Raw genomic sequence first — 22,456 nt, forward strand, 5'->3', positions numbered from 1 at the left:
AGTACTGCTACTGGGGGGAACTCACAATGTGTTTAGAAGTATAAATTAAACTAACAGCTCAGGTCTGCGTGCCAGTTAGCATTTTTCCTTCAGAATGGGGGGGGGGGGGAGGGAGAGAAAAGGGGGAACAAACAAGACAAGGAATTTCCCTAGCATCTCTATTACCTGCTCTAAGCTGTAGCCCAACATACTTTGCTACTTCACACTTCTGCTCTTACAAGTACCATGTTTCTAGCTTTTTTGGGGTATGGATTCACCACTCAATATAAAAAGATTTTTCTTCTGAGTTATGTGGACTGAAGCCAGACCTCCTTCTGGTTGTACTCCAATTAACCAGCAGACAAACAAAGAGGTCAGTCAACCTCTCATTTGATAGTGTGCATACAGGTTTTCCCTTTAGCTTAAGTGTTACAAATACTTTTAAAAGAAAAAAGTTGCAAGTGGCCTGCTTTCACCTCATGTTTGAGGGTCTCATGCTTTTGCACCTAAGTTTGCTTTTTTTGTAATGGCTAGAGGCTGCCTTGCCCCAGAATCACTGAAACACCAAGCCAAAACCAGGGCAATTAATTTTGGCACTCTACGTAATTATTAATTTTTGCATGCTTCACTGAACATAAAGTCTAGTACTTGCCTCAAATATGAGCAGAAAAAGAAATGTACTTGAAATGCAGGAATTTAACATTATGCAAGCACATGATAGAGAAACAGTTTTAGTAAAAGTACAGTAAAACTCCGATGGTCCGGCACTCCTGATGGTCCGGCACCATCAGGAACCCGGAAGTGCTCCAGGCAGCCGGACCATTGGAGCTGCTCTGCCCCCAGCTTCCCCGATTCAGCCACTGCTAAAACTGACCAGCGCTGAATCCGGGAAGCAGGGGGCAGAACAGCTGAAGTGCTGCCGGGTAGGTCCCATAGCACTGCCCCTCAGGGCTGCGGGACCAACCCGGCAGCACCCCAGCTGTCCCAGATTCAGCCGCTGCTGTAATTGACCAGCGGCTGACTCCAGGAAGCCCGGGGCAGAGCAGCTCTGCCCCAGCTTCCTGGAATCAGCCGCTGGTCAGTTTCAGCAGCAGCTGACTTGGGTACACCTGGAACAGAGCAGCTGGGGTGCTGCTGGGTTGGTCCCCGCAGCACCGAGGTTTGGAGCTACCAGACCAACCCAGCAGCGCCCCAGCTGCTCTGTCCCAGGGGTCCCAATTCAGCTGCTGCTGAAACTGACCAGGGCTGACTCCAGGAAGCCCGGGGCAGAGCAGCTCTGCCTCTGGCTTTCTGGAGTCAGCCGCTGATCAGTTTCTGCAGCGGCTGACTTGGGGACACCTGGGGCAGAGCAGCTGGGGTGCTGCCAGGTTGGTCTCGCGGCACCAAGGGTCGGCGCTACCGGACCAACCTGGCAGCACTCCAGCTGCTCTGCTGCAGGCGTCCCCGATTCAGCCACTGCTGAAACTGACCAGCAGCGGCTGAATCAGGGACTCCTGGGGCAGAGCCGGACTATCAGAAGGGAGGGCTATGAGGGGGTCTGGGGTAGCATCCCCCACCCCACCCCAGACCCCTCATAGCCCCCCCTTCTGATAGTCCAGCATCTCTGATAATCCGGTACCCCCTGGGTCCTAAAGGTGCCGGATTATCGGAAGTTTACTGTAACTCCTTAATATCCCACATGAAACTTTGTATCATTCTTAAACACAAAAACAAGCAATGCATATTAACTGATCCCCCATATTAAGCAGACTGCATCTATTCTCTTATTGACTGAACAAGCACGTTCCACAGAGAACGTGCATGTAGATGGGAGACAGGAATTATCTGTACCTTGCCCAAGTAGTATGTTAGGATTTTATCCAACAAGCAGCATACTGCAAAACATCTGCTGTTGCAAGGGGAGGAATGCTAGGTCACTGAACACCATTATGTAAAAGTTCTGCCACTCTTTTTGATCACAGAATTTAGATGCCCAACCACCATGGGAGCTAGATTTGTAAGAAGGTCCCAGGCAGAGTCCAGCTTATCACAGTCAAAGGTTTTAGTAACATGATTTTGCAGAATTGGTCTCTTTCATGCAAAAGCATTTTAGATAGGGCTGTCCAAGACTCAAGTTTGACTCCTCAAAAGCATAGCATTTTGAAAGACAAAAAAAAAAAATACACTGCCTTACCAATAAGAGAACTGTAAAATTGAGATCAAATGCATACGACCCTTGCTTAAGCAGAAAGGGATCATGACAGAAATTTGATATTTTCATGTGCACAACATTTCTCTGATCATGGTTAGAAAGCCTAAGACCAAACAGTTTATCAGGAGAAACAATCCCTACAAACGGACATTTCATAGTTAATGGACAAATCAGACATCAGAACCAGTAACACACACAAACCTGTAGGGGGAACATTTTAACTTGCCAGCTCACTCAATCATGGATTTAAAAGTGGCCATTCTTCTACAAAGAAATTTCACTAACCAATTACAGAGTCTGCAGAACTGGAATTCATCTACAGATTTGACACCGTTACCCCGGGCTTGAACAAAGACATTAACTGGTTGGTTATCTGACGAAGTGTGTTTTACCCACAAAAGCTCATCATTCTATAAATTTTGGTTAGCCTCTAAGGTGCCGGAGGACTACTCGTTTTTAAAGTAGTCCTAACAAGGCTACCCCTCGGAGATTTCATAGCTAGGTTTCTCTTTGCTTATTCCACTCACATCCACTCAATGAACGTTGAGCCAGGAGTGGATTTACTATGAAACAAGCCACGTGGAGACAGGAGATCCCCCAAAAGCAGGACAGGTCTCATCTAGCAACCTACCCCAAGCTCAGGCAGGCTGCCTGCATACTGCTCCTGCTGCTCTCAGAAGTGGTCAGATGCTGGCACATCTCTACACGCCCCCGGTGGCTGGGAGGGGTCAGCAAGGTTGAAGGAGGCTGTGTGTGCTGTCCTCCTCCTGGGTAGCACACGGAGACCCACTCTCCACCCCTCCCCACCCAAGGAAGGTGCAGAGAGCTGGCAGGATGGCAGGGCTAAGGTGGCTCCCTGCCTCACTGCCCCCAGAAGTAGCCAGCATGTCCCCATGGTCCCAAGGGTGGAGGGCGTCTCTGCATGTTGCCCCTGCCCCAACTGCAGATACTGCTGCTCCCATTAGCTGGGAACTGCAGCCAATGGGAACTGCAAGAGCAGTGCCTGCAGGCAGTGGTGTGCTAAGCCCCCTTCCTCCACCTATGAACCACTGCCAGTGGGGTGTGCCGGTCACACTGGGAGCTGTGCCTCCCAAGATAAGCACCACCTCCCTGCAGCCCCAAACCCCAGTCCAGAGCCTGTACCTCAACCCCTCATTCCCTCCTGCACCCCAACTCCCTGCCCCAATCAAGGAACCACACTTTATTTTCATTTACTTATAACAGGCCTGGGGGCCAGATGCAGCCCCCCCAAACCTCAGAGGGCACCCCAGAATTAGGGAGCTTGCCCTGGCACTCCAGCCCCCCTGCTGCACCACCATGGGGCTGGAGCACAAAATCTACTAGGCTGGACTCTCCCCCCACAGGCTCTGGTGTGTGAGGGGAACATGGGGAGTGTCTTCCTCCTCAGCTGGGGGTCATGATAGTGAGGATGCTCCCCCTCTCCCCACTTGTATGCAGCCCCGGACTGAGTTTTCTGTGGATCAGTGGCCCTTGACCCAAAAAAAGGTTCCCCACCCCTGACTTACAATACCGGAGGAGAATGAAGAATAAAAAACGGAGTGGGGGATGAGAAAAACGTTCTCTTGGCTGGCACCCAAGAAGGGGAAGCCCCTGACAATGAAGCTGTGCATAGGGCCCCACTAACTCTAAAGTGCACCATTGAGCTCAACCTCTGTCAAATGATCCCTGTTACCTTCATGGACTCCGAGTACAAGATGTACTCCCTGAGGACAGGCAGGAAGTCCTCGGTCATGTCATCGCTCAGTTCCTCGAGCGCAGTACAGCAGTTCCCAATACAGGCAGACACTCCTTCCAGGGGCTCTGCTAGCTCCCCTTCTAACCCTCCCCAGGTGGAGTAAACTGGCCCGTACTCTCGCAGTTCCACCAGGTACTCTGGAAGACACAAGATGAGGAAACGAATTTAGATTCCATAGGCAACTGGGTTTCCAAAAGCAGCGACGTTGCTTTAACCCTCATCCTCGACTCGAAGGTTTGGAAAAGCTGATCAGGTCAATGCCATCAGCTGATGCACTGAACCAGATGCAGAGAAGTGGTAAAAGTTGGCAAGTGTTTACCAGGAACACCCTAGACTTTACAAAGTACATTTCTTTGACTGGGAACATAAGTACGCATTTGATCACTTTGGTATATATGGTCGTGCCAATTTTCTTCCACAAATCGATCTGAAGAAGTGGGTCAGGCCCATGAAAGCTCATCACCTAATAAGCCATCTTGTTAGTCTTTAAAGTGCTACAAAGTTCTGTCTTTCATTTTACTCTAGTCTCTCACCATGCTTCTGCAATCAGAGGTAAGGTTTATCAGTGTTTGCATTAGATTATCAGCTTTCCTCGAAGATGCAATACAGATTCACACCTAGCCCACAAGCCTGATCTTAACTGGCGGTAAAGACCTCAGACAAGGAAGCATTAGTGAAAGTGCATTGTAAGGGGACGGATGTAGGTTTCCTCCTATCTATCTGCTCCTATAACATGAGGTCAGGTAAGAGCTACTGCATGAGCATCTACATATAGCCTATATAGGAGCTATGATGTTTCTTTATTTCCCTTCACAGCCTTAAAAAAAAAAAAAAAGGTCAGATTTGTAGCTGATTTGTAGTTAGTCTTGTCAAGAAAAGCCCAAGGAAACCAAGTAGGAGTACATCTGGGAGCACACTGGAGTAGGTATTTCTGGAGGCCTACACATCACAGTAGGCTAATCCCAGAAGTAAACATTAGGGGTCAGCGATTGCATTGATTATGGTGAACAGCCAGAGAAATCTTTGTTTACCCTGATCTGTTTTGTTGTTGGCAAAGCAGAATACTTCCTCTTCTAATGGCTGAAGGCTACCCAACAGAATTCACACAACAGCCTCTGCTGCTCGGGCCTTAACATGCACCCAACCCATATGTATTCCACGACCGTTCTAAAGTCAGGGGTTCTCAACCTTTCCCCCCCAAGGTGCCCCTCACTGTGATATAAAAACTCTAGGGCCCAGCAAGTGAGGGGGGAGACTCCTCAAGGCTCTGGGTTGGTGGGAGGGCTCAGGTGTAATTTGACTTATATTTTGCTTGGGTAGGGAGTAGCAGGACTCAAGCCCACTATGCAGAGCAGGGTCCAACTATACGTACAGTATGATGGGGGCTAATTTGGCTACGACAAATCAGGAAAAAGATCTTGAGTTATCGTGGACAGTTCTCTGAAAACTTCCACGCAGTGTGCAGCGGCGGTCAAAAAGGCAAAGAGGACGCTAGGAATTATTAGGAAAGGGATAGAAAATAAGACCCAGAATATCTTACTGCCCCTGTATAAAACTATGGTACGCCCACATCTTGAATACTGTGTACAGATGTGGTCTCCTTACCTCAAAAAAGATATTTTGGCCTTGGAAAGGGTTCAGAAAAGGGCAACTAAAATGATTAGGGGTTTGGAACGGGTCCCATATGAAGAGAGGTTAAAGCGACTGGGACTTTTCAGTTTAGAAAAGAGGCGACTGAGGGGGATACGATAGAGGTCTATAAAATCATGAGTGGTGTGGAGAGGGCCGATAAAGAAAAATTATTTATTAGTTCCCATAATAGAAGAACTACAGGACACCAAATGAAATTAATGGGTAGCAGGTTTAAAACCAATAAAAGAAAGTTCTTCTTCACACAGCGTGTAGTCAACCTGTGGAACTCCTTGCCAGAGGAGGCTGTGAAGGCTAGGACTATAATAGAGTTTAAAGAGAAGCTGGATAAATTCATGGAGGTTAGGTCCATAAAAGGCTATTAGCCAGGGGATAAAATGGTGTCCTTGGCCTCTGTCAGAGGCTGGAGAGGGATGGCAGGAGACAAATCGCTTGATCATTGTCTTCGGTCCACCCCCTCTGGGGCACCTGGTGCTGGCCACTGTCGGCAGACAGGCTACTGGGCTAGATGGACCTTTGGTCTGACCCAGTACGGCCGTTCTTATGTTCTTATGTCCATGGAGGGAGAACCGCCTGCCCCCTCCCACAACACCTCAGCTGCCCCCACACCTATCTGGGTTAAGGAGGAAGAGAAGGGGCAATCAAAGAGAACTCAAAAGTGGGGGGAGCTTAGCTCAAAAAGTTTGAGCACAGGTCCAGGTGCAGGGAGGGGCTAGCTCCGGGTATAGCTAGGGGCTGTGCGCCAGAAGGGCTCCCATGTCCCTGTCCCCACAAGGTTCTGCTACCCATGGAACTGCACCCCCTGCCAAGGCGGCTCTTACTGGCTGTGTAAGCAAAGGGGGCAAGGAAGTGAAGAGCAGCTTCTACCCCCGCAACTGCTTGCTGTTGTGCTACAATGTGGGGAGGGCTCACAGCTTCTGCCCTATGTGGAGCAGTGGGTTGTAAGGCTCCAGAACTCAGCCCCACAGCTCCTGGCTTCAGCCTCATGGCTCGGGCTCTGGGTTTGAGCCACAGGACCCTGCGGCCCCTGGAAAGAGTTTGCAGACCCCCGTTAAGACACACCGATAACATGCTGTGTCCATCATTGCAAACTCTCTTCTTGATGCACCCAGGCTAAAAAAAAGGCCCAAGTCTTGGAACGCAGGCAGTTTCAGCAGAAATATCTGCATGCTTCCTCTTAGCCCGCCGCAAGCTCTCAGCGCAACAGCACGACCGAATTCTTACCCAATTCCTCCTTGATAATCCGCTGTGCTATTCTGTCAATGGTCCCAAGCTTGAGAACAAAGGTATCTAGGTAGTCGCCGATGGCTGCAAACTCCAGCGGTCGACTTCTGAGTTTATAGCCTCCTGTGACATATTTTACCGACTCTCCCATCTTGGAGAGCAATGCCATTCCTTGTTTTTTATAGGCATTAAGATCCTGCCAGCAACAAGAAATATATGGTTTGCATGTAGAAAAGCCAAATACCATCCCCAATCTAAAGGGTCATGTCAGAGCACATCAGAGAAAGCATCTAAAAGGAGGAGGATGTCTCTTGCATCTAAATCCTGGTTCAAAAGCTCTCCTCCTCACAAAAACTAGGCAGAGTGGATCAGAGGCACCTATAGGCAATGGGATGTTTTACAGCCTTGCTCATTTCCTGTACATTAGGTAGTGGCAGTTGGGAAGTTCATTAGCTCCTTACCCCATTAACAAGAGAAAAACTTGCAAAGAGCACAGGAAAGGACAGGAGAAAGAAGGCCAGCAGAATCCGACAAGGGCAGTTCTGTAAATAAAGATCCTCAGCGCCCACCGTGCATATCCCACCCCCACAACCTTTGGAGAAGAGACCAGAAACAGTGCGGCAGTGCGGATGCATGGACACGTATTGATGGAGGATCTGAGACACTAGAAAGTACACCAGTGTTTACAAGCAAAAATGGTCTGAGCGCGCTCCGTGTTCACAAATGAGGGAGAGATACAGTAGGTGAGTCTCATTCCCAGAAACCCAACTGCCAACAGGCAGACTTCCATCAGCCACACATCTGTGGGCAAGCCCCTTTCTTGTCACAAGAGCCCCTGCATCGCTGGCACACGTACATGCCAGAGAGAGAATACGAGTGCAGCGTTCTATTTACACACACTCTTGTCTCAGTTGGATGCTTTTGGCTCCAATTAGCCATAGCTTCAGCCCCATGCCCTTGTAGAAGAGGAATCCTTCCTACTAATGCAGGGTGTGAAATAAATAAGGAGAGCGCATGTTGGTAGATCCTTACTGACATAATGGCCCTCAAAGCAAGAGCAGTATCTAACATTGGGCGTCTAACAGAGAAGGCAAAAAAGGCTGTTTATAGCCACCCTTGTGTCCTGAGCAGTTTTCTCTACTATGCTGCGCATTGGCTTGTCATAGGCCTAGCACAGTTGGCTGCTTTTCAGGATATACCATTCCCAGGGCAGTAGGTGAAGGCCCAGCTAGGGAACGCAAACCCAGCCCCGCCCTTTCCACCCGAGGCCCCCCCTCTTCAGTGACCTCCCACCCATGGAAGCAAGCTCCACTCAACCTCAGCCCTCGTTGGCAGCCAGGAGGACCGAGGCTGCCACGCCACAGCCCCAACCCGCCAGGTGGCCAGGGAGCGTAGGCAGTTTTGGGAAGAAAATGCCTTCCCTATGTTACCCGCTGCCCATGCACCATTCTCCATCGCCTCATATCTATCTTTTCCCAGTCTCATTTATCACATTCATTTTCAATAGCTCATGTTCTCAGATTTCTCTCTCCTCCTTTGGACACTATATGCTTAAATTCCCATGGTTACCTTGGCGGTGAGAAACACATTGAAATGTTCATTGAAAGAAAGTACTGGATGATCTGCAATTCTTTTCAAGAATTTATCTAACGCTTTCCTCCTCGTCTCTACAAATTCTTCAGAAAAGCGATCGACGACTCCCTTCATCACAAATTTCTCAGGAAGAGGCTGTGAAGAAAAGCAGAGGGATAGTTTTCCATGGGATTAAAACCAGTTGTTTTTGCTAATATTTCCTTGTTTCTGATAGCTAGCTCTGTCTTGACATAAAGAAACAAATGCAGTTAACAGGACCCACCTGGTATTTTGAGAACACAACCGTGGGGGCCAAATTCTACTCGTTATGAGACAAAATTAATCCAGAACTATGAGCCACTGGTGTTATTCCAAAGTCACACCAATGTAGCCAAAAGAAAACTAGCCCATGGCCCTTGCAGCCATTACAAACGTAGCTCATATTGGGTTGACGTGTGGACCAAGAAAACTTTCCTCTACTGTGCTCTGTTTACTTATACTTAGGTTCCAATTCAGGAAAAAATGCAAGCACCTGCTTAACGTTAAGTATGCACTTAAATTCCATTCACCTCAATAGATCTTGCACCCAGGCTTAAGTGCTCTTCTGAATAAAGAGGCTTTCCTGGATCAACTCACTGCTAGGCAGTTTTATGCAAATCCTGAAAGTCTGGGAAAGCTCAAATGCTTTAAAGGAAATGGAGGAGGTAGCTGGCCTTTCCAAGTATCATTTTATTCTTTAAAAATGGTGATTGAACATAGTTAAGCAATTCCAAGATGCCAGAAATCGACCATCAGCCATTCCTAGTGAAGTGGAAGGTGAAATCTTTAGGCTTCTTTTCTTCCTACTGTTCAAGTGATGGGCAAGGTCAAGGCCCCCTTAAAAGACCAATAAGGTGGGTCATTGCCATAGAAAGTGCAAGTTACACACCCACTGGGCCTGTTTTTCCCTCCCCCTCACACTTTTGCAATGTCCCAGTGTGCAACTCTTCCGTCAGCATAACAGATGAGCGCATTGCCCCTGCAGTTGATATCGATCAGCCGCCCTAGAACGACTACTAATCCTGGAACATTAACTGGCCATTGTTCCCATTTCTCATTAGCTAGGGCTTACATTTACTTTAAAGGAGGCAAAGCTTGATATTTATGGGGAGCTGTGGACTGGTAGCTGCAGCCGGCACAGACAGATGGGCCACTACAGATGCGGGGTCATCCCAGGTAACCCACTTAGCTGCCTTCTGCTTCCATTCATCTCCCTCTAGAGCTGAAAGAAGGGCAAACATCACAAGATACTGTAGAACAGCTGCATTAACATCTCTAATCATACTTTCACCTTCCCATTCAGGTTAGTGTGAATAAAGGCAGCGACCAAAGTGCAATACCAGCCCAGGGTTAGCCAGCCTGCCTGCCACTCAAGGAGGAGTTCATTTGATCATTTTGTACTTGTGAGACATTTGCAGCATCTCCGTATAGCAGCATGGGCACCAAAGCTGTGAGAAGAGGGTTTTCTGGTTGTTTTTAAAGCCACACCCTGTGCTCTGTTCCAAGTTGGCTTTCCACTCTTGCAGAATAGGAAAGAACGTCGGACTGGGGAGACCATTACCTATACACCCATCATTAAATAAAGATTAACTCAGCAACTTATGCAAGGTCTCACGCCGAAGAGAATCTTTCTTGCCATCTGAAGTTGGAAAAAAGAGTAATCCTGTGGTAAAAACGAAGTACAAGGGCTTCCACGCTGGAAACAGTGCCAGCCCACTACTAGCGCTGAAATGCTCTCGTTTCAGTGTCTTAATGAGTACCATATGGGACCAAAGGAAGCATTACCACACAAAAAAGGAGGGGATTTGCCAAGGGTAGTTGATCTATCACAGAGATCATTAGGACAATTATGAAACTTTCAGTGTTTCTGCAGGATGTGAATTCAGAGAGAGTTGATTTTAACGGTGTATTTCAAGTCTCTCGCTCTCAACAAGAAACTCCACAAATTTACATCTCTCAGATTTATGCACAGGCTTGCTGGAGGAGAAGAAAGTTTTTTGCAGATCAAACTAGATCATAATAATCTTGTCTTTCCTTAGGATCCATGAGTTACTTAAACGGGGGGGGGGGGGGGGCTTCCTGGTTCTTCACAAATGCACTGAGAGAGACAGTGCCAGCTACGCTGTAACTTCATACAATTTCACCAACACTACAAAGGGGAGGAAGGAAAACACTGAACCAGTCTGATCCCTTCGACAGAAGAAATTCCCATTAATTTTATCAACACAACATGAAACCATCAGTCAACCACCACACACACACCCTCTCTTAAAATGGAGACAATTTTTCTTCAAATGCAGTGAGATCAGTTATGTTTCACCACACAAATTATTTATTTTGATCAGACCGCTCCCAATAACTTCACTGACATTTCCATGAAGCAAATGAATTGGCCATTTATATAAATATATAAAATTGTTGGAACCCATGCTTCTATGCTACTATGTCTGTGACAAAAATCAAGCCACATACTCTGAGAGCCAATCAGCAACACTTTCAAAACAGTCTTACAAATATCACAATTAGTCTATGGCAATACCCAGTGTGTCAAAGTGGAAAAAAATGTACATTTGGAGAATGTTATATAAGCAGCCTTAGCTTTTACATGAATCAAGTCTAAAGATCTTGGAAATCGTATTAAAAGCATACCATCTTATGGTTTCACTTACTCGCTTACAGTACTTACTATTCAGATCTATGAAGTGGATTTAACTACTTTCTGCTATCTGTAAATTCACTCAATTTTCTTTAAGCAGTCATATAATTCTGAAGCGTTTTAACATTAAAGGGATTAGATACACAGAGCTGTCAAAGAGAAGGGTAATTTCCTCAACTATTAAAATGAGCTCAGTTCAATACAGAATGACAGTGGCATTGCACAGTAAGCTAATTCTGCTTTCAGTTACATCTTGACAAACAATTACTTCAATGGATTTGCACAGGTCTAAGAGCAGAATTTGGCCAGGTAGGTTTGCAGAGCCTTTCTTCAGTTGGGAATGATGGGAATGATTGGAGGACCGGGAAGGGGGGGGGGGTTAGAGAGGGAATCCACTACGCTAAAAATGTGAAGAGTTAAAGCAAAGGCTGTGCGCACTATTACAGCTAAGATAACTAGACACTCATTTACAAGGATTACCCCAGTTTGGGCCAAAGATTGTATTGAAACTTGGTTTGTTCGTGCATCAATGGAACAAGCTACCCATATGTCCACGTGTCCTTTCTAATTTCTTGCCCTCCCTACTCCTCCATGCCAACTATCCTGTACCACACGCCCTTGTTTGCTTTCAGGGGTCTTCTCTTGACATATGATGGAATACTCATAACAATCTGCCACATGATCTGGGAAGCCTCCAATTCCATCACAGAAAGCTGTGCAAAGAAAGAACCCTAGTACATCATCACCCAGCTATAAGCTCAGCCCTACCGCAGGAGAAGAAAAAAATTCCTCAATAGTGGGATAAACACAAACCCAACCCAGCACTTCCTTCCACTCCAATTTCAATGTGGTCCTGTTGTACCCCTTAACAACCATTGTGCATCTCTCAACTGATAAGAGGTCTGACCTTGCGAGCTTTCTCTGTGCAAAACTTTTACTCAAAGACTGATTTCTTGGGAGCTTTGATCCCTTTGGGGGCTGGTTTCCTTGGTGCTGAGCCCTTGTAACTAAGCCCCACTGGTTCAATGTCTGTTTTTCTGCAGGGGGACAGGAACAAATGTTTCCCTCTTCACAGCTGGCACTTAGAAACAGTGCAGTTGGGACTGTCAGTGAAAGTTTATTATGGCTTCACATCCTGAGAAAAGCACGTGTGAACGTGAAATCAAATAGATTTAGAACCCCCATTAATGCTTTTCAGGCAAGCCTCATGTTTCTTGATGGCTCAACATAAGACTCCCCCCACCCCCCAATCACCTTATCTCTTCCTGCTCTGAATGTTCAAGCCAAGGCGGTTCCGTACCAGAGGATGCAGATAGACCGTGTGTCCGGAAAGAGTGACAGTTTGTAAGGGAGTTAGGGGTTAAAGCAAGTTAAGATTTACTGATTAAGGAGAGCCAGAGGGTGATCTGCAACCTGCTTAATACCGGATCGTAACCTATCACACTACACTAGCACAGAAGAAATCTTAGAGGGTTCGAGGAATTCGAAGAGTAGGCAATGGCTACCAGTTTGCCACTGCTGTTTGCACTAGTCCCAAATCCAATGCAACAGCATTAGCTTTTCGCAGCATTACGCTAGCACTTTAAATTAAAAACAAAAGATGCGAAAGAGCTGGATAATGCTTTTGAAGAGAGAAAACGGTTTGTATTTTAATTCACTGCCCAGATAGTTTCACACAATGGATTTAAAAAGTGTTTCTCAGAGCCTTTAGATAACGAGAAGGGAGCTGACGATTATTTCCTGTCTTAAACAGCAGTAACCAGAAGGAAAACCTCTTCACAAGGAAGAGTTCCCAGGTATACGGTGTCAGCCTTTGTATCTTAAAACAGCCTAGCTCCAGGATGATTTCCCTTTAAAGTCTATGAGTAACAAAGCACACAGGAGCACACATTGCTAACTGAACCTTATGCACACTAAGACTGGAGTTTTATATCAGTCTATCCTGTAGCGAGTCAGAAGTTCATGCGACCTTACTTACAATCTTCAGAGGCCCAGGGTGAAAAGCAGCTACTGTGTAAGAGGAAGACAGACACCGATGCTTTCAGACCACACACAGAGTAACAAGGTTGTCAGGTTCAAAGAGAGAAGGGAGTAATTATTTAGGGCGTTATTTAGCCAAGTTGTCAGTGGACAAAGGCCCAGCTGTTCGCCCAAGCAGCAAATACACGCGTAACTGATGAGGCCACAGGTTTCCTCTAAGGATTTGGAACCATCAGTTCCTTTCCCTAGAAGGGGGGTCCTCCAAAGAGCAGGAACAGCCTGAACTGGGCAAGTAGGGAGTTTTCTGTACAACCCCTTACACATGCAAACCATAGAGTGTTAGTTTAAATACTAGATACTCGAATTAAGTGCATCATAGGGAAGGGTGACTAGAGAGACTGCATCGGCAACGGGCCGTGCTGTCGGAAACCAACAGTTGGACAAACAGAACAGCGTATCGAACTAACAGAATGGCCAAGCATTTGTCATGTTACATGGGAAGCCGTAGAGGTGCCACCTCCACTGGTATCTTTTCAACCAGAGTTAAACGAGGGTGAGTTTTTAGAGGCTTCAGCTGCATCATCTGGCCAAGCATTTAACAGACTTCACAAGGCAATATTTAAATTCCACTGTCAAAGCCGGCTGGGACAGATCAGGGTAGGCCCCTTTTGTGCTGCTTTGCTTTCTCAAGTCAGACTCTTCCACCGTAGAAGAGAAGAATACAATGAAGCTTTGCATTTTACACACTTTAAATCCATAACTGCTGAACAACAAGAAGATTCACTTTTTTTTTCCTTAAAGCAGACACTCGCAATACACAAAAGTGTTCAGCAAAAGCTGACCACTGTTTGCTACATACGGGAATGAGATGTGTTGGCTGAGATTCCTCTAGCTTATTCCTCAACCAGTCAAAGTCCTGGTACCGTCGGCGTACGGAATATTCTGGCAAGTCAAACTCTGCTCGGGTGGTCTGGAAATAGTAAAACACAAAACAAAACTGAGTTTACCCTAGAAAGTGAATGAAAATGTTTTTTAAAAAAATACATGAAACAAAGCTTTCCTTTTCATTTTAGAGCACATAGCCAAAGTAACATACTTACCTTAAATCAGGAAGAAATAATCTGACAATAGTCTGACAATCAGAATTCAAGTCTCAAATTGAGTTCTCAGAATGCCAGTATGGGAGAAAAAAAATGATGTATTATTTTTCAGCTTCAGGCAGTAGAAGAACCACGGATAAAACGTTTGCAAACACTACATTTAATATTTCGATAGAGTGTTTTATTTAAGATCTACTTTGAGTTGGCTGAGCAGAACATTTCCTCAGGGGACGAAATGTACAGGGTGAAGTCAGTATTTTTTTTAAAAAAAAGTCACTGAACACATTTTAGGAGGTATTACATGAACTCGGCTCTTGTTCCAGAAGACAGAGCAATGGAGGATTAAAAAAGACACAAGATTACTCATAACTTGTTTACTCAAGAGACAGATTAATCGTGGGTGAGAACGTGTGTGTGTCATTGCTGGGCTCTGCCAAAGCCTCAGCTTCATACGGTCTCTTTTCTAAACAAGGCTGAGAAATTAGCTAACTTAAAACCATCGTTCAATTTAACAGTCCTTCGGCAGGCATTTCTCCAAGATGAAGTGAGCACCAGAGAGAATTCTGACTCCGGCCATAATTCTGTAGTATTTTGGAGAATCAATTACCAGATAGCCACCAATCGGTGTATTGACAGTAAGAGCAAGAGATATCCTGAACCAGCAAAATGCCTTAATCCAGAAAGTTTTAGCTGCAAACTGCCTCCCCACCCCAGTTTAATTTCGCTGAGAAAAACTACAGACAATGCACACAGTACGCTCCTTGAATAGGCTGCAGCCAAGTAAACCAGCCAGGTGCTTGCATAGCACCTACATGACTATCCACAAGTCCCTGCTCCCAGGTTCTGATCAGTGCATGGCGTTGGTACACATGCATTAGGAGCTCAACCATCTTGTGGTTCCTTTGGGTCATATGGCAGAGGGCTTCATGACTTCACTGATCTTCCAATACACACATTTCTCGGCTATCCCTATACACCATAGCCTATTATTTAGCTATCACATGGGACAGAATATAGAAATCCCCATTCAAGAGCCTGCAGACGGAATCTGTTCGGAGAGAAGAGTGTTGAAAGTACCGCTAAGATAGACATTTACATAGTGTCAGTAAGTTCTGTTTGACGAAAGTCAGCTGGAGAAAGTCCTGGGCTACGTCTGAGCGCACTGCAGCAAAACAGATTTCTTTAAGGCCAGAAAAAAAAAAAAGATCATCTCGCCTGACCTTCTGTATCATACAGGCCATAGAATTTTACCCAGCTAAACCTGTATTTTATCCCATAACTAGGGTCCAACCATCTGCTCTTGATTTGACACCATCAAGAGAGTGAGGCCACGTCTAAACACGTTGGCGATTGCTCGTCTGGCGTTCCATTTCACTAGACTCGCTAAGATCCGCTAAATCGAACCGTGAGGGTAGCTCTGGCCAGCACCAGTATTCCTCGCAGTCGCCAAGAGTAAAGGGAAGCCAATGGGAGCATATGCCCCCATCAGCCTCCCTCTGTGAAGACAGCAGCAAGCTCGGCTTAAGGCAGTGGGTTTTCAAACTTTTTCTCATGGCCCAGTTGAAGAAAATTGTTGATGCTGCAACCCAACATAATTTGACTAGAGTGTGGGCTCTAGGGTGGGGCTGAGAATGAGCTTTGGGCGAGGGAAGCAGGTTGGGGTGGGGGGAGGGGGCAGGTAAGACTTTCCTTCAGCAGCTCCCAGTTAGCAGTGCAGGAGGGTTGTTAAGGCAGCTTCCTGCCTCTCCTGACACCACAGACCGTACTGCACCCCAGAAGCAGCCTGCAGCAGGTTCCCAGCCAATGGGAGTGTGGAGCTAGTGCTCAGGGCAGGGGCAGTGCACAGAGCCCTGTGCACTCTCCTCCCCACCCGGGAGTCAAGCAGAGGCGCAGCATCCAGGACCCGCCGTAAGCCGGGACTGCTCAGTCTTGGCTCACGCCATTTTCCCCGCTACGTCACTGCTTCCCCTGCCCTCCTCTCCCCCCCCCCCGCCCGGTGAAGATGGTGTGGGGAAGAGGGGGGGTGGAGAGAAAACTGACTCCTGCTCCCCACCTTGCTGCCTCTGTATCAGAGGCAGCAAGGGCAGGGGTGGGGAAGAGTGATTAGTCAAGCCTAGGCTTATTGGAGAGTCAAGTCGTCCCTTCCATCCCTAATACAAACTAAACTAATTAGCAGAGGGCACAAAGCAAGCTGAAGATGACACACGTCACAGTCACTACTCCTCCCACCTTCCCATCCAAAATATAACTGCGTGAGTGAAACTGTCACATGATTCAGATAGTTAGCCTGTATTGGAACTATACAGAAAACTTAGATCTTTCACACAGACTAACAGCACGTGCTCTTCAGCTCTCCAGGAGGTTCAGAAATAGGCAGTGTAGTACAGCATTGTAACTAGAAACCAAGTTCTCCTCAGCTTGCCAGGATTCTGAGCCCTGCATGAAGCACCGTGAATGCAGCTCTCCTGAAAGCAGGCACGCCCCAACCACCAAATTAAATAAGGCACTGTGTGATGTTTGGTATCCTTCCCATGTGCTCAAAGAGATTTTATTTGATGGGGGGGGGGGGGCTGTTATGGCACCTATACTCAGTCTATGTCAAGGCATATAGTGTTATGGATAAATGAGAGTTGCCTAGAAAAGTAAACCCTTAAATATCAGACACACAAGCAACCAATTCCTGTAACTAAATGTTTCCTACTGCTTCTGACAGGCCACCTTTTTCCTTCCTTCAGTGCCTCTTTACCACTGATCAGGATGCAGGATGAAAACTCCCTCCAAAGGGAATCTTACTTCAGGCAGGCCACGAGGACTTCGAAAGTTTTATTTTGTTCTACAGAGGGGCCGGATCCCCTTTAGGCATAACCCCCCCTTGATGTTAAATTTTCTTTTAAACATCCGCATGTGGAGTTGACAAGACTGATGCTGGAATACAGCATCCAGTTCTGGTGGACACTTGACCGGCACATCCAGAGGTGCCCACATTTCCCGCTCTACCTCCGTGGGAGTGGGATCTCTCAGTGCAACAAACGTAGGTGGTCAGGAGAGGGAAGAAAAAAATAACAGAGCTCAATCTTGAGGGGTTCAATCAAAAGCCAGATCTGATACCCATGACACCCTCTCTAGAAGTCTAGGAAGGGGCTTCCTGTCCCTCCACCTGCCCCCAGAAACCAAGTAAAACTGGACTCTTCCCCAGCATGCTTTCACAATTGGAGGGTTTATCTTGCATAGTTCTGCTGCCCTCTGAAGTTACATTTGAACAAGACACACCCAGTCAGTCACCCTGGCAAATTCCAGACTAGGGCAGATTATGGAGGTAAAGGAATAGATAAGCAAGCACAAACATCAACAAAGGAAGAATTTGAGTTGCGTCTTAAGGAAGCGAGTTCAAATATGCAGATACGGCAGAAAGACAGTGATGTGCAAGAGTACCGTAAAGAGACAGTCAGGAGATAAGAAGGTTACAATACCCATTTTAGTGGTAGCAATCTGATCTTTAATAAATCACTCTATCACTGTGTTCATTTTCCTGTTCAGAGCACAGTAAATAAGTGTCAACTATGCATCTATCTAGTGGACCCCTGAAAATGTTTTAACCCTTGGTAGATTCTTATTCATGTTGGTGCCAGTCTTAGGCAGATGTAGCCTCAGTATATCCACTGGGCAAGAGGAGAGGAATGTACTGTAAATTCCAGAATGAAGCAGTAAAACACGCAGATTCATCTTTCTATGCCACAGTACATTATTAAAAAGATAAATCAGTAAAGGCAAACATTCCTCTCCAGTAACACTCGCATGTGAGCCAGCTTGATTTGTTTAGCAGAACTCTATCTACCAAGCTCTCTAGCTCGCAGGGTAACAGCTTCACTGCTGCAGTGAAATTCCTATAAAAAGGGACTAATTTTCTGGTTGTGTTTTTTAACTCATTGATTAGGAGCATTTTTACTGTCCAACACGTTTTTGCAGTACGAGCAGTGCTGGCTGTTCTTGGACACTTATCAGAAAGGTGGCCCACAAAAAGAGTGTTTAAATTGGTAAGTCATCATTCCTTTATAGTGCTTAAACACCTGAAAGGCTGCTGATCACCTAGAAAAAAGGGGACAGGTACACTGCTTCATTTGGTTTTTTTTTTAAAGCCTCAGAAAGAAGGTGAAGCCTGGATTTGCTGGAGGTCTGCGACTTTCTCCAGCCCCTAAAAACAAGCATTATAACCTTCTACCCTAACTGAAGGCATGAGCTCACTGGCTCTTAACAGAAGCACTCGGTCTCCACAAAACATTAGGCATTGGAAATGAACGTAAGTTTCAGTAGAAAGTTTTGACCAATCTAAGTTATCCACCCATCTCAGTTCAACTCCCAGTTTCCATTCTCCTCAGGTTTCAGTAGTTTTCCAATTAGCCCTCCCAGTAGACAAGGCCTTAAAGGATAAAGGCCAAGCAAAAAATTTTATTGGCTCAAGCTTGTGTGTCTTTTCAAGTTCTCCACAAAACACCAAGCAGTGCACAAGCTGAGGAGTGGTCCTTTAATCGAGCATGTACAAATGGTTTTAGGAGTCCTTTGTGAGGCGTACCCTACATAAGGGAAGTGTGTACTAACTGGAGAGCCGAGGGTGGTGACTGCGGACAAGGCCATGGGGAATAAAACACACGACTGACAACCCAATCTGGGTTCTATTCCCACAAGCTTCCTACCAGACTTTGGAGTTCTCACACACTGCACTTCCTTTGTCTCCGTGATCAGTAAAATACGGGTAAATACCCTTGTACAGGTTGAACCTCTGTGGGCTGGCCACGGAGTCCCAAGAGTCTGGCGAGCTGCTAAGAGACCCCAAAAGAGCCCAGAGTCTGTCAGAAGGGCTGACCTTCCCTGGCCTGGCAAGCTTCAGAAGCTCTCAAAACTTTACAGATTAATTGAAAGTACAGGTTGGACCTAGTTGGTCCAGCACCATTAGCTTCAATTGCTATTAACCAGGATGGATAGGAACAGTGCCCCCAGTCTCATTTATCAGAGGCTGGGAATGGGTGACAGGGGATGGATCACTTGACGATTCCCTGCTCTGTTCACTCCTCTGGGGCACCTGGCATTGGCCACTGTCGAAAGACAGGATATTGGGCCAGATGGACCTTTGGTCTGATCCAGTATGGCCATTCTTATGTAAACTCCATCCGGGCTGGTCAGGTCCTGAGGGTGCCAAAGCAAGGAGGTGTGGGAGAAAAATCAAATAACTCCAATTGTGTCTAAAGGGGGGAGACTGTGCAGAAATCATAACTTTCTAAAAGAAAACTGCTGTAAGGGTTAAAAAGTTTTCCAGGCCTCTCTCCCTGTAACAGAGAGAAATCAAATTAGCTCTAATCAAAGACCCTTACAAATGACTCTCTCAAATTCATGGATACTCCTAGTCTGTCACAATTTGTCATGTAAACCCTTATCTTTGTCACAGTTTGCCTTGTAGACTCCTCCACTCAAGTTCTCATGTGGCTTTGTGTACTGTAAAAACTTACTTCTAGCACTCCTGGGGTGAACAGAAGTCTCAAAGTACTTCTGCTGAGACTTTGATATGTTAAAGAAGAACAATCCACAACTGAGCTGTCTAAGCATTCTGTATAAAGGATACCTGAATCTGTCTGTCAGGGCTGCTGCTTCACTCTTGGAAGTGACAGCCTGCATGCATGCATCATAAAGTTTTCTCTTTTAGGTTTCTTTCCTGCCTCACTGATTTGACCTCCGGCCTCGAACCCTTCTGGGGGCTCTGTACCCCAGGGGAGCGAGATCAGAGGTCCAACCTGTACTTTCTATTAGATCTGTAACGCTTGGAGTGCCTATGAAGTACTGAGAGCATACACCCGTCGTTTTGCAGTACGTAGCATTCCCATTAGCAAGGTAAACCAAGTTTCACATTCCTATAAGAAATCCTTCTGAGGGTTGGTCTGTTGCTCTACAAGTTTTATACAGTTGTCCATCGTAGCAGTATCCGAGTGCCTTCAAAGTATGGTCAACAGCAACAAGCTGGCCATTTTATGGGCCCAGAAAAATGTTTCTCAACGGACTGGTTTATCCCTTATAAGTCTTGCTCTGCCCATACATACATGCAGCTTTACCACACGATCAGAATATTATGTAGGAAACAATCATGAGACTTGTCAGCTGGAAACAGACTAATTCCAAAAATGTATCCCCTCTAACAGGAGGAGTGGATCACTTAAATCCTCAGTTGTCTTGGATCACTGGCAGACAGACCAAGGGTCCAGGGTACTCTGTGGCAGTCCTGTGGCCATATTTGTGACTGGTAAGTGGAAGAGTCTTGTATACTATCTAGAGTTGGAATTAGCTTTGTGGTTTTGAGGTTGTCTCTGTGCAAGAAAGATATGGCTCCAATGGTGGCCAACACTTTTCCCTTCTATACATACAGCCTAGTGACTTCCAGTAGCACATGACTTCCTCTTGGTGCTATCACTGATGTACCAAAGGCAGTGCCAAACCAGCTGCTGAAAAATTTAGTTCCCCAAAAGAAAGACGATCCAAAGGGAGGAAAGTGGAGGAAGAGAGATACAAAAACTTTTTTACATCACTTGGCCATCTCTCTCTCAGGAGAGGGACAGGGCAGACGTAGCCCTCTTTGTTTGAGTCATAGTTCTGTATTGGTTTAGGTATCTCCACGCCACACCTACCCGCAAGGTGGGGGAGAGAGATTGACTGACTCTTGGGAGTTACAACTTGGGAGAAGCACAACTTGGGAGATACCAGTTGCTGTCCCACCTGCAGCTGTCTGCCTCACAATTGGACAGAAAGTGCCATTCCCAGGTTGTGATGTCCAGCTACGTATTCAGCGCTTCACTAATTTCAAGAGGCCAAATGAATTCTTGGAGTCAGAATGGGCACAACTTTCCTTTTCAAGTTGCAGGTTTCCCTTGGCAGCCCACAGTGAGGGAGTCTCAGGTTTGTGTAAGAAATGTGAGGCGCAAGAGACGAGAAAGAGGAAGAAACAGCACAAACCTAAGAAGTATGGTGATAAGAAGTATGCTGTGTCTTACGTGGATGGACAGACAGCAATATCAAAAGAGAGATAAGTGGCTCTAAAGCAGGGGTGGGGAACCTAAGGCCCCGGAGCCGGATGCAGCCCCCTGCTTGCCTGGATCCGGCCCTCAATGCTTGAGACTCCCCCCAGCTTTGGCAAGACCACTTGGATGCTCCAGCCCCTCCTGTAATGCCCCACATGGCTGGAGCACACAAAATCTACTAGCTTGGGTCCCCCTAGGCTCTGATGTGTGAGGGGAATGTGGAGAGTGTCTTTCTCTTTTCAGTCAGGGGTCCTGGACTCATTTTTTGGTACCAGTCAGGAGCAGTCCGGGGCCACACGCGTCCTGTGTAGCTCACGTAATACCAGCCTTTTACCTCAGACAGTCTCATGATGTTCTGAGAGGGTAAAGGTGACAATTCGAGATGAAGACAAAGTTAATACTAAGGACAACAGAGGAGACTGCAGAAAGGAAGAGCGCTAGATGGAAATAGGGATGTTAAATTTAGACTAATCAACTAATTGCATAGTCAATGGAATTTGCATCAACTATTCAATTAGTCGATAAGGACGCCTCTGCCTTTGAAATGTAAGAAGAGCTCCACTGGCTCTTACTATGTTTCAAAGCAGTCCCTCAATGGCCCCGTGCTCCCTGCAGCGCATCTGCTTTTGAAACATAGTAGGAGCTCTGCTCTTGCAACACTTCATAGGCAGAAGTGCCACCAGTTCCCTGCTACGCCCCTGCCTCCACCCCATGGAGACGTTTCCTTTGAGAGAGGCAGCAAGCGGGGGGGGGGGGGGTGTGCAAAAGTGACTAGTCAAGTCACTAGTCGACTACTCACTTACATCCCTACCTGGAAGGCATGAATTTTAAGAAGGGATTCAGAGGAGAAAGCACTTGGAGAGATGTCTTCTAATTGTCAGCCAATGCATAAGCAAAATAGCACGAGGCATAGTGCTGAAAGTGAGAGATTATGAAGGCAGCAGTGAGGGAATTTCTCCTCTCCTACAGAGGGGAAAATTCAGCTGTACTGGAAACATGGTTCTATGTACCTCAATCAGGTTATGCAAGCGTTAACGGTTAACCCGATCCTCTTAAATCATTAAAGTAGAGTTAACCAATGGCTTCCACGGATCTTCTTGAAACAATACCAAGTATGTTAACCAATTTTTTAAAAAACCACTAGAGGTAAAATCTAGGCTGATGTTAAGAGTTTCACAAAGTTTACAAATACTTCAGGGAGTCTGCTGAAAGCAACCACATCCTTGGTATATTAACGGACCAAAACAAGAC

At 46.4% G+C, this 22,456-nt stretch overlaps 1 protein-coding gene across 2 annotated transcripts in view; it reads right to left on the reverse strand.

The window, feature by feature from the left end:
- The window catches only part of SNX30 (sorting nexin family member 30), a 68,025-nt gene that overhangs the window by 18,505 nt on the left and 27,064 nt on the right, over nucleotides 1-22,456 (reverse strand). For both annotated transcript variants that reach the window (XM_075931407.2, XM_075931406.2), the window contains exons 3-6: nucleotides 13,907-14,017; nucleotides 8,370-8,528; nucleotides 6,801-6,996; nucleotides 3,864-4,063 (exon numbers count right to left, since the gene is read on the reverse strand). In XM_075931407.2, coding sequence (XP_075787522.1) covers nucleotides 3,864-4,063; nucleotides 6,801-6,996; nucleotides 8,370-8,528; nucleotides 13,907-14,017 — 666 coding nt within the window. The remainder of the gene's footprint in view (nucleotides 1-3,863; nucleotides 4,064-6,800; nucleotides 6,997-8,369; nucleotides 8,529-13,906; nucleotides 14,018-22,456) is intronic.

The sequence above is a fragment of the Pelodiscus sinensis genome, chromosome 6 (genome assembly GCF_052426305.1).
Source record: "Pelodiscus sinensis isolate ZL-2025 chromosome 6, ASM5242630v1, whole genome shotgun sequence".
NCBI lineage: Eukaryota > Metazoa > Chordata > Testudines > Trionychidae > Pelodiscus > Pelodiscus sinensis.